At 44.3% G+C, this 13013-nt stretch overlaps 1 protein-coding gene across 6 annotated transcripts in view; it reads left to right on the top strand.

The window, feature by feature from the left end:
• Positions 1-13013, top strand: part of rsh (Rap GTPase activating protein radish) — a 133521-nt gene that overhangs the window by 116125 nt on the left and 4383 nt on the right. For all 6 annotated transcript variants that reach the window (XM_033382297.1, XM_033382296.1, XM_033382295.1 and 3 more), the window contains 7 exons: positions 8537-8756; positions 8818-9081; positions 9166-9277; positions 9358-9550; positions 9973-10181; positions 10277-10407; positions 10500-10681. In XM_033382297.1, coding sequence (XP_033238188.1) covers positions 8537-8756; positions 8818-9081; positions 9166-9277; positions 9358-9550; positions 9973-10181; positions 10277-10407; positions 10500-10681 — 1311 coding nt within the window. The remainder of the gene's footprint in view (positions 1-8536; positions 8757-8817; positions 9082-9165; positions 9278-9357; positions 9551-9972; positions 10182-10276; positions 10408-10499; positions 10682-13013) is intronic.

Raw genomic sequence — 13013 nt, 5'->3', positions numbered from 1 at the left:
GCGGCTCCTTTCCCTGGACCCCATCGCTCGCTGTAAATTGTAATGGCCAAAGCTTTTTTGTTGGTAGCAGCTTGGTGTTACTTCTTACAGTGAGTGTGGAGCGTTTCCACAAGCATCGACGAAAGTGAATACGAAATCAGATTTGGAAATCGGAAACGTAAGCGGAAGCGGAAACGTCAGCGTCGTCGTCTTCGTCAACGGCAGCGGAAGTGCAAGTGAAAGTGAAAGTGAAGTAGCAATCAAATGCAGAGCTCAGCACAGGGCGATCATCGAACAGTGTCCAGCAGGGCGGCCACCCACACAATCACTCACACTTTCTCAAAGACTTACTCAAACACTCAAAAACTCACACACTCGAAACACGACCTCCACGGTATGTCAGTGCGCCCACTCACTCATACAAAACTGTCACGTTGCAGTCGTCGGTTATGGCATGTGGAAATCAACAGTCAGCCCGATTGCAGTGGCTTCGAGCTCGAAACTCGTCATTATGTACATATGTAGATTAAACATTCTTTGAACTAAAAGCAATGAAAATCCATTCGGTTTCAGTTGCCCCAGAACGCGGTCTTTATATATATCGTGACCATGTAGCCTTGGAATTCAAATGGAAGCGCATTTAGCTTTTGCACGAGCCTTCTTTTGTGTCCATGGAAATACGGTCCTACGGTCACCGATGGTAAAAACCGATGAATTGCCAAATGTTCCTTCTTTTCCTTACGCACAGCAAAGCAACAACAATTAAAAGGCTATTGCTGACACTGTTAACAAATCAGCTATTTTTAAATGTACAAATCTGAAAATTGATATTAGTCCCAAATCTGAATACTCAAAACATATATTTAGCTATGTTTTTTTAGCTACATATTTTTTTGTTGTCTGAACAGTGTTTTGTACACTAGCCCAAAAAAACAAGCAATTTTATAATTTATACACAAAAACAGCTCTTTTTATTCTCAAAAGTTTACAGTACTGATACAGTACTGGAAAAACAATAGATTGCTTTCGAATGAATTCGGAAACAGCCCCTAACTTAATTCATTGAATTCGTGTCAAGTCGTTTGAATGAAATATATGTGATGAGTTATACATACATACATATGTACGTCATCGCACTCATTTTCTCGAACTCTAACGGCTTTGCATACGAACTCATTTTGCGCATGGTTAATTACAATGCCGGTTTTTTGATTTTCATGCAGAGCTCTATTTTACACCTGTCGTCACCAGTATTTACGCCGTGATTAAATCTTTTAGATCTCGAATTTTCATGTTCCCCTAACGCATCTTTTTTTGTCGATAAACTCTGCCATTTTGACTACTATTCTCAGCGGTGTGAACACAAACATCCATCCAGTTTCAGTTACTATTTCTGTCCACCCCGCAATTGACTGCTATTTTCTTACAGAAAATTTGACCATAAAATTTAGTATTCGCTTGCGCATTCTTTTGTTTCCTTGAGAACGGTATGATTTTTCACCGATGCTAAAAACCGTCCCTGCCATTCTACCATTATACATTTTATCTTTCAATAAAAGCGATCAATCTTTTCCGGTCATACATTTTATTATCGTAAACAGGACCGGGGACCAATGGAAACGACAGAAATCGCCTATGTTATTTGCATGCGCATTTTTTTGGGTCCATGGCCTTGGATTCATATTCACCAATGAAAAAACAGATGAGATATGAACGGATTTTACGTTCGATAAATAAAACTAATGAAAAATGATATGCGCTCACAAGAGTAGTCGGTAGAAATGAACAGCACCCAAAATTGAAAACTATATAATTTGTTAAATTTTTTCGTTTCGTTTCGTTTTCCAATTGTCGGTAAAGGCTGCCGAAAATTCTTTCTGTTTCATTGTTTCCTTCGGTTACAAAAAGGAATGCTGGTTTTTTTAACAAAAGATGGAACCAAATTCCCATGGCACCGAAGGAAACCTCATTTCAGATGATCGTATTTTCACCTACCGCCATTTTTGATCAGCTTTTGTTTGCGAGAAATGCAGTGGAGGATACTATAGATTACAAAGCCACACAAGAAATCGCTTTTTTGAGGTTATTTAATGATGACCTAATGAAAAATAGACCTCGGATTTGGATTCAGCAACCCCAAAAACATAAGGCACACATAGTCAGACCACCAGATCAGAAACTAAATTTTTTTTGTGTGGCTCTGTTATGAACGGCTTAAAAATATTCCCCAGTAAGAGCAATCGATGTTCGCTGAGTTCTGATTGGACTTTCCCGACTTTTTCTGGCTTGATTTTGTTTCCCTTTCTGCTGTTTGGCGATTGATTGATTTCTTTGCCTCTGAGCCGAATTGGGTTGCTGTTACCTACACTTTTGTTCCTTTTCTTGCTCTTTCTAACTTCCCGATGTTCCCGTGTTTATTTTTTCCCAATCCTTAGCTATCTATCTCCATCTCTCTCCCTCTCTCTCTCTTTCTCTATCTGAGTGTCTCCATAAACTTTTCTAGGTCTATTGTTATTCGACTTGGCTTTTCCTTTGTGACTTTGCCCAACATTGATAATAAGGGAATTTTCGTGCAAATGGCAGCAAACTCGAATAGAGAACCCGGCAGGGCTCCCTCTCTCCTTTGACAGATGTAGTACATAGTACTGTAAAATGACAAGTTAAAAAGAAAAAAGCAATTTCCTCTAACCAGCCCCGATTTCCCATTCCAATGACCATTCACTTGGCAACAATTAATAAGCAATTGATGGAGAATGCAAATAAACCAATAGACGAATAACAAATCGAAAATGACTGGGAGGAGGGGTCATTCCATGGCGTAGTCCATGGCTGGGCCTATCAGGTTGTAAAGTTAGAAGTGGCCCGTGGGCGCCCTCTTGACTGGGTTGACCCGTGGCCCGGCCCATTGTCTCCCATCCCATGCTAACACGCCGGCCTTATTGTCGCCATTGACATCATTAATGACACCAAGAGATTCCTCCATTAAGGCAGGCTAGGCAGGAAACACACTCATACTCACACAACACACACACACAAAGGGGAAATGCGTTCAAATCTGAGCCATTCCCATCCCCATCTCCAGCATTCCCCAACTCAACATTTTCAACCCCCAAAACCGAGAGAGAATGGCCGAAAAACGATGCGCAACAAATTCAAATGGTCAGATAAAAAAAATTTCAAGTGACACGGGGCAGGGCACGAGCCAAAGTGTCAGGCAGATGAAAGATATAAAGCCATTCTCTGCAGAATCCCATATAATAGAAATAGCTGGACACATTCATTAGTCGATTGGTGATAGATAGTAGATGTTGAGGGTTTTTATACCCGATACTCAAAATGAGTATTGGGGTATATTAGATTTGTGGTGAAAATGGATGTGTGTAACGTCCAGAAGGAATCGTTTCCGACACCATAAAGTATATATATTCTGGATCAGCATCAATAGCCGAGTCGATTGAGCCATGTATGTCTGTCCGTCCGCCCGTCTGTCCGTCCCTATTAGCGCCTAGTGCTCAAAGACTATAAGAGCTAGAGCAACGATTTTTTGGATCCAGACTTCGGTGATATGTCACTGCTACAAAAATATTTCAAAACTTCGCCCCGCCCACTTCCGCCCCCACAAAGAACAAAAATCTGTGGCATCCACAATTTTAAAGATATGAGAAAACCAAAAACGCAGATTCGTAGAGAATGACCATATCTATCAGATTGTTGAATCTGGATCAGATCAGATAATTTTTATAGCCAAAAGGAACAAATCAATACGCAGCGCCCGATGTCACGCTCAGACTGATTTTCTGTCTCTCTCGCACGCACTCTTTGTCGTGTCGTTTAATATTAGCGGCGTCTACCAGAGGCGAGCCATACTGACTTAGTATCGGGTATAACTGTAGAGTTGCGGTGTACGCAGCAACTCACAACGTTCCCCCTCGTTCTTATTAGAGTAATTATAGATATTGTTTTTGGCCATTCATTAATGGGAATCAGGCATGGAAAAGCCCTCATACAAGTCGAGCGAGCCCACGTAACTGTGTAAATCAACTAAGAAAGTTTAAATAGATTAAACTATTAAATCATCCAGTTTTTCCATGGTCGTATCAACTGGAACATCTGTCTAAAGTGCAACGATTACCTGTGACTCAGATTGTATTCATATTTACGTAGATATATGGCTGTACATACGTATGTCCGTCAGTTGATCTGCCACGGCCCCGTGCTGGGAGTCATTTGCCAAATGTCAGCCCATTGTGCCGGCACTTTATGCTAATGCAATGTGGTGTGATCCTTGAAGAATTTGTCATCGCAGCGAGGGAGCGTTGATGCTCGCCGAGAGCGAGTAGCAAAATGGGGTACGGTAGGGCCTTCCTGCCTGCCACGCTAATGGATTTCCATGGCACATCAAAAACATAAAAAGCAAACCAGATGAGTTGGCAGAAAAGCTGAGTACGGCCAGGCCAGGCCCCTGTGGTCCTTGATGGTTGATGGCGGGCAGCTTATTGCCATTTAAATGTAGCAACAAATCCCGCACCGTCATGTGCCTCAAAGTGCATTGTTGTCCCCAGCAGAGTCGCGGTGTTGGTGGCAACTGTCAAACCAGTGTCATGGCCAGGCCCAGACACAGAGACAGAACTAGACACAGATTCAGAACCAGAACCAGAAGCAGAAGCAGAGACATGGCCATGTCCTGGCTGGAGCGTTGTGTAAGCGGAAATCCTTGTGGCCGGCTGAATGCGTTAACAAATGAATGGCCCGCCAAGCGGATGAATAGGTCGATGGGGTTGGTAGATGATTGGATGGATTGGCAGTTACCCACTGACCGAATGACACGGCAGAACTATCCCCAGATTAGCCTTCTGCATCGTAATATACGGTAAATGGATTAAGGGAAATCACAAAAAGTGTAAGGTCATTAACCACTTAACTCAAACAAAAAAGGATTGACATTTTCATTTCGCACTTCAAGGCAAATGATTAATCTGATTGGAAATCGGTTCCCTAGGCTTCCCTATTCCCCAGTTTCAAATGGCCACATTTGCTGCCTCTTCACAAATAATTCCACCAAAAATTGCCCACTAAGTGTTTATTCTCTCTTAGAGCTGGGCCTGCACCATTGTGCGGTGACTGATGCTTAAAAATAAATGCTGGCGTGCAGTGTTAATGGTTGCATAATCCTATCCTCATAGCATTCCACACACACAGATCGATAGCACCATGGGGAATTGCCCGAAAGTGCTGTGGGGCAGCAAAAGAATCCATCCGTCCCTTTATTCGCTTTAAAGCTATGGACATTCTCTCCGAAATATGTAGAACATATTTTTCTCTTTATATACAGGACACCAGTATTTGGTGTAAATAAAGTATAATTCCAAAGCATATATTTCACCCCCAAGCATCGTGTGGCTTTATTCTGATTTCTCACTCCCCAAGGCAGTGACACTATGACAGAGATTATAATTACCCTTCAAGGAATCGGGTCTGGACTCAGGTAAGCCCTTTCTGCGGCCCCGTACCACCGGATTCACCAGATAAACGCGCAAATGATGCATCACCTGATGGGCGGTGGGAATGCACTGGCCCAAATCTGAATTGTGGAGGGTCTGGACCAGGTCCTCCGGCTGCAGGCAGGTGATGGACATTTCTGCAGATTGATCACCAGATCCTGATGCGTAAGCCTAGCCAGCAAGACGTACTGGTGGTCCAACTCGTCCACATAGTGCAGCCGATACTTAGAGGACTCCCGGTTCCAGTGCATTGGCAGCAACTCGCTGCCACCTCTGCCGGGATCCACCGGAATTAGTCTACTCCCGGCGCTCATCCTGATGCCCTGCCCGTGCTCCGGGTCCACGCTCCGGAGATGATACTGCTTGGTGACGAGGAAATGGGCCAGTGCCAGCAGCAGGTCTGCCTTCTTGCGTATGCTTCGCCGGATCGAGTAGAAAAGGAGCTGCCAGCCGTAGAACTGACCGTCCTCAGAAGCTGACACCGTCTTGGCCTCGAACGTCGTGGTACCAACGGACCTTAGCGACACGAAGGACGATGGTAATGCTGCATGCGGGCCATTATCATCAGTGTCATTCATTGGTCTGCTGATGTCGAGTGTGTGTTTTGCTTGTGCGTGTTTGAGGGGGGACATTTTTAGATTTTTCCCCTGACAGAATGCTAACAGAGTACTAGGTTCTGAGACCCCTTTTTCAGAATCTTTCCAACCTGCACAGGCACTCCCTACCGAAATCTACTTCCAGATAAATTTACCACGCCTCCAATCATAGTTACGAGTATATTATGCTGTACGTTTTTCCCTTTTTGGCGCCTTTTATCTACTTTTGGTACCCACTCTTTTCTATAAATTCAAGCAAGCGAAATCTGTTCATCTCTTATGAGGGATATTATATATATGTTTATATTATATATTATATTATATTATATTATATTATAGATATGTACATATCACACTTTTTGCAAAGTAGCTCCACTTCCCGTATAAATTTTCTCCGTTTTTCTCTGTTTTCTCCTGCTAAGGTCTCGCTTAATAGTATCTTGCATTTTTTTTTTATGCTCGCTAGTCAACTATCTCTCCCAGTAATGTAGCGTATTCTATATCCTATACATTCTTCTGGTTGCCTTCGCCCTATTTTTCTTGTACTTCCTTTATTCTCCACTTATTCAGTCTCCACATCTTTGGCGCCAGTATTCCCCATGAATTCACCATTTCACCGAGTCCCAGGATATGCTCCATCCACTCGATTGCTCTCCCAATGGTCCAGTGGAACAGTCTTCTGCACGGTCTGTGACTAGCCTTCGGATGTCTTGGCAAGGCGGCATTGTAACTATGAAGATTCAATACTCGTAATTCCAAAAACAGCTTTATCCTCGCCGGCAACAAACGATACCCATCCATTTTCCTGTTGGTAGTTTATGCTGCAGCAGCTGCAACGGGAGAAACTACCCGATCGTGAGTGGGAACTGGCCTTCGCCTAGGCGGGCGAATGAATACACTGCCGGACTATAGGTTATTTATTAAACCCGTAACCACAAGGAATGCGGATAAGGAACAAGACGGATGCGTAAATCCAAACTACCCAAAATGTGGCCAGGATTCGAGGATACGAAGATGCGGCATAGCTGGCCTTTAAAAATCAAATATATTGCACATCCGCGGGCGCTACGCACGCAATTTGCATACACCACACAGATTCTGAGCGAGTTCACAATCGACAGCATTTGGAACCACTGAAGGTTTCACGAACGTTGTATACCCTTCCGGGAAATTTTGATTGATGTAGTCTATTATTCCTTTGGAATCATCCTTTGGAATCAGCCTTTGGAAACTCACTTTTTAAGAGAATGAATGCCAACACTCTGTATCTCTTTCAATCGTTCCTTCTCCCATATCTTCCCTTCAATGCCGATAAAAACCCGATGCAGATCTTTATACAAATTTTCAATCCCTAATCAAAACGGATTTAAATTGGTTCCTCGACAGCGATAGGCCGTTTGAACTGTAATTGTAATTGATCTAAAAGTTAAGTTTAAATTGTATTCGAACACAGCTGGGACGCTGCTTGTGACAAGCCTTCTCTCTGAACGTGCCGCAGATGACACTTGTGTGTGGCAGGGTATGGAAGTCCACCACCCCGAGTAAACAGCTCGAGCAAGCAATTTCATAGCCTACTTAGCGGCGCACGCTGGGAGCTATTCAAATTTGAATTGGCCAGAACAAATGCCAGAACATGGGCCAAAAGCAGATGTGGGGGATGTCTGAACAGGAGTGGAGTTAGGTGCGGTTTCTGGTCTGGTTCCGGGACAGACCGAGCAGCATTTTATGGCCGTCAGTGTCGGACTGGATGCGTGTAAGGGAGACCCGAAAAACATGCAGCAGCTGGCGGGAAAACTTGCGGCATAAAATGTGGCACATGTGATGAGAATGGCAACGGTGAGCGCTCCTTAATTAGATCATAGTTTCGTCTTTTGCTGAAAGAAGCCAACATTTTACGGCCAGACGCACAGCATGAGGCAGCCAGAGAGCCCTGCCCCACATCATCATCGTCATACCCATAATTTTGCGTAGGCAATGGCGGTGCCAGAGCCAAGTCGAGGCAGAGTTTTGCCAGATTATTGACTCACGCACCGCACCGCATCGAATTTCCAACCAATCAGAGAGCGGAGCAAAGTCTTGCGACCATTTTCCGCTTTCATACCGCACTCTACTACGATTATGACAGGCGACCAGTGTTCACGACAGCGTTTATGGTATTTGCATTTTAATTGAATTGAACTAAATTATTTTGATTAGAGCTGAAGGAAATGACGCTGCTCTGCGGGTCGGGTGAGACGAGAGCACTTGGGTGTGCTCCATGTAAAGGCCACAAAAACCCGCTAAACTTGAGAGAAACTTTCGCAGCAAAGAGCGCGAAAAAAGTTTTCCAATAAAAGGGCTTACTGAATGCACCTTAATCAGGTCAGAAATCACCCCAAGGCTATTCATCTACCCATCTTCACATCAACTACTCAAGACTTTGGCTAATCATCTTTTCACCTTCAATATCATCCATTCCAGATGAGTTCTGCGAGGAGTATCCACATAACCTAATGCCCACGCCCGGCTACTGGATCGAATGCTCGCGCCAGAAGATCAGCATGCCCACTCCGCACACCATTTGGGATGAGAGCGACTCCGAGCACGAGGACATACGGGCGGGCAGTGCCAGCGATGCGTACTTGGAGCGTGAGTGCAGCGATCTGTACGAGGACGATGAGGACTCTGAGGCCACACCCAGGTGGGACTCTTCTTTGCTTCATTCCCCCAATCCAATCCAATCTAATCCATTTCCTTCGTAGTCCTCGCAAGAAAACTACCATTGAGGAGCAGTGGGATCAGCAGGGTGCCTTCGAACTCATCTCCGTGGAACAGGAGACGTATGAGAAATATTTCTATGGCACAGAGCACTGGAATTATTTCACCAGCGACGAGGATCTTGGCCCGGTCATACTCTCCATCAAACAGGAGACGCTCAACGGACGCGACCAGTTTCGCATTCTGGTGCGCGCTGGCTCCTACACGGTGCACGGATTGATCCCAGCTTCCTGCGTATTTGCTGATCGGTATGGCCTACGAGAATACAATAAGACCTATGACATATAGACAGGGGCACCTGTTCTGACCTATGACTTCCATTCATTTTACAGATATAATCGCGAGGAGGTTGTTCGATCTTTAGGAAAAGAAGTTAATTTGAATCCCCCTCTAACACTAGGACAACTACCAGACACTCCAGAGGAGTTATTGAAGTTAGATCAGGTATTGAGCGTATTGCCCACTGAAAAGTGCATTTTATAATATATGTATGTACATAAATAAAATCTCTTCTCGCTGCTTAGGTTTTTATAAAATCCGAACTTAAAGTTGGCGTCATATTTGTCAAAGAGGATCAATACACCGAAGAGCAAATTCTGGACAATAATGAAAACTCACCGCTCTTCGATGAGTTCCTCACACTTCTCGGCGATCGGGTGCGGCTCCGTGGGTTCGATAAATACAAGGGTGGCCTTGACACGGTACATGATCTAACTGGTAAGTGGCCCATCCCTAAGTACGCACACAAGCATAATCCACTAAACGGCGTGAACCACTTTCCGATGATGGCTATAGCAATTCCAAAGGGGGGCACCATCAACCGCAACAGAGAATGCAACACTCACATCGCGCAAATCAACACCAGTGGTTCTTCGTTTTCGGTTTCCTAAAGTTGTCGAGAGTTGAATTGTTGCAAAGTAACCAACGTTTGAATGTGGATCGATGAAACATGGCTTTAAATTGCATTCGTAGTCATATCTTAACGATCTTCAATTCCCAGATTCCCAAATGTGCTTTATCTGGACTAGTTCGTGTGTGTGTGATCTTTGAAAGAAAGTGATGGTTGTCTAATTAGCCTGTGATCTTATTCTTAACACATAGCTCTGAATACATATCTCATACATAACTCTCTTCCTTAGGCCTCTTCTCTGTTTATACCAACTGGCGTAATATTGAGATCATGTTCCACGTTTCCACGCTTCTGCCGTACGAGAAGCACGATCCTCAAAAGTTGCAGCGGAAACGCCACATCGGCAATGATATTGTCTGCGTGGTGTTTCTCGAGGCGGACAACACCCGCTTTAGTCCGGCCTGTATTAAGAGTCACTTTCTGCACACATTTATATTGGTAAATGCAAACAGCCTCCGTCCATACACTCCATCCGTAGCCTCCCCCAGAATCCCAATCATCACACTTATCGATATCAATCCATTAATCCATAGGTGCGCGTCTCCGCTCGCATCAAACACAAGCCGACGCGCTATGAGGTCTCCGTGGTGACGCGCGACGAGGTTGGCGCCTACAAGCCGTACCTCTGGGAGCAGTCCGTCTTCGAGAAGGGGCCTATGTTCCGGTGAGTGTTCCATTCGCGCTGACCGACTGTCCAAGGCTAACCCATCCTCCATTCCGCCTAATGCGTGCATGCATACTCGTCCGTTACCTCAGGGAGTGGCTGCTAACGAAGATCGTGAACGGAGAGCGGGCCTCGTACTCGGCCCCCAAATTCGCAAGGATGCAGGAGCGCACACGGTCGCAGATGCTCGAGGATCTGGTGATGAATCTGTCCAATCACGCGGAGACAGGCCAGATACCCAAGCCGTATCGACGCGGCTCTTGGCGACCGATTGGTGAGGATGAGTATTTCAAAATGTTGCATGCTCGCGTATTAGACAACAATACACATAATGTACAACAAAAACAACAACTGCAACAATTTCAACAACAACCCCACAACAATTGTTGCTATTGCAAGGCCGAGGAATCGGGCGCCTCAAAGGGCTGGGGGCAGACAATGGCACACACTGCCGCACACAGACACACAAATAACAACTACAACAATAATGCCGAGACGCAACAACAACTACTACACCAACAACAGCCACACCAACAATTGCAACAACAACTATACCATCAACAGCATCTGCAACACTCAACGTCGTCACTCACACACACATCGTGTTGCGCCATGTTGCACTTCTGTGTGAGGCATAGTATGTGTTTCACCCAACCACATCTCACCCACTAAACGCACCTCTTCAAGCATGTGCATTCCTTTGATGAATGAACTCTGAATATTTAAATATGCTCGCTCGCGGTCACTTACGTTTCCCCTTGCAGCCCGTCGACCATTTGCCTAATTCGGCGCAAAGACAGTATAAGAGCCATGCGGTCTGCCGCCACATTAGATATTTCTGATCAGGAGAGAGAGAGATAGTGATTGAAGGATCTACTATTAAAGAACTTACGTTCTGCATTTTGTAGTTCATCTTCCCATATATTATTTTTGAGGATATTCCTGGAGCCTTTTTGCACAAGTCTACCCTCTGATTCCCACTTTTAAAAGGATGAAAAACAACAGATTCCACAATTTTACATTTTTGGGCAGACTTTAAAAAGATTAATATACTAATCGCAAGAAAAAATTGCAAAGCATGCCCTGAAAAGAGCACTGAAAAAGAGAAACACCAAAAGCAATTGGATCCGGTTCGCTCCGTGGTGACACAGCTTCTGTGCGAGTATGTTTGATTAATCGTTTTGTCTTGCTCTCAGTTCCATCATTCCACCCATACGCATACACACAGGCACTCACATCCATACTAACACATCGAACGAGGACATATTGTCACTTCCGCTTCCGTCATTAACACATCCGGATGTGTTTGTATTCAACGGAAGCGTGCAGGCTGCGGTCGGAGCGTTTGGGGCTCATGTCACACAATACCCCCTGGCTTTCAGTCTCAGCTCTCAGTTCCTATCTCCAAATGAGTCTCTGCCGCTGCTTGCTCCTGGCATAGAGATTCTGCTTGTCCCTTATCCCCTATCCATTATTCCCATCACTGACCTCGTACTTATGGAATTTAGGAACACCTTGAATTCTGGGAAATGATATATTAGTTCTACCAGTAGAACTCTACACCAGTACGATATACCATTTTGTTGGATGTCCACAGTAATGGAGATAAATAACTCTTTTGGCTCCAATCAACATAAAATCCTTGCAATTTAATAAATAAAGGCGGCAAAACTGATATAAATACAAGTTTTCCTTAAATTATGCGATTATCGGGAAATACAGTGGAATCAATCACTTTGATAATATCTTCAAAGTGATTGATTCCACTACCGATCCGGAAAAACTTTTTGCAATTAGGTAAATAAAAGCCCCGAGGTTTACTTGTATTATACATCCCGATCAGCGGGTAGCCTCTAGTCTATCAGCCCAAGAAAATTGTTTGTTTCCACATTTCCCCTCTAAGGCGCTTGTTCGTTGTTCGATGTCGTTATTGTTGCTGTTGTTGTCGTTGCCGTTGTCTCTATTGTTGGTGTTTTTTGTATCTTTTTTCGCTTTCGTTTGTCGTTGTAGTGATTTGTTTGGATTTCTCGTTATTTATTTGTTGCACTAGACAAAACAAATCTATTTTGATTTATTCATTCACGCACTTATGTACAGTTTTCAAACCGATGCTTGCTTTTCACCATCCCGGACACACACACCACACCCATACACACCCACAAGTCCACGCACACCACCACATGGCCACACAGACAATCGTTCCCACAATTCCACACAGCACTCACAATCATACCAGCGCTCCCACTTCCACCTTCGCCAGTAAGGCCACATCAGTGAAAGGTTTCTCTGAAATGGATGCGATCCCCGTGGCAATCGGCACAGGACAAATCCACATCCCAGCATCCGAGCTATGCAAGTTAAAATGATGCAAATTATTGATTTTATACCATCTGGAAGGAGCTCCTGCACAAGTTCCCTTCACTGTCTGCACACGCCACTGAGAAAAAGCTTCAAAACCATTAACCGTTTTTTCTAAAGATTAATGAGGTGAGATTGGTAGATGAGAGTGCGACTTAAATGAATTGAAATGGGAATTTTCAGTGCCAAAATCTACATTATTATACATAACGCTCTTCTTTGGAAACATCTTTTCACACATCACATCC

The sequence above is a fragment of the Drosophila pseudoobscura genome, chromosome X (genome assembly GCF_009870125.1).
Source record: "Drosophila pseudoobscura strain MV-25-SWS-2005 chromosome X, UCI_Dpse_MV25, whole genome shotgun sequence".
Lineage (NCBI taxonomy): Eukaryota > Metazoa > Arthropoda > Insecta > Diptera > Drosophilidae > Drosophila > Drosophila pseudoobscura.
Note: the sequence above shows the minus strand (reverse complement) of the source record. Positions and strands in the feature narration are given on the sequence as shown.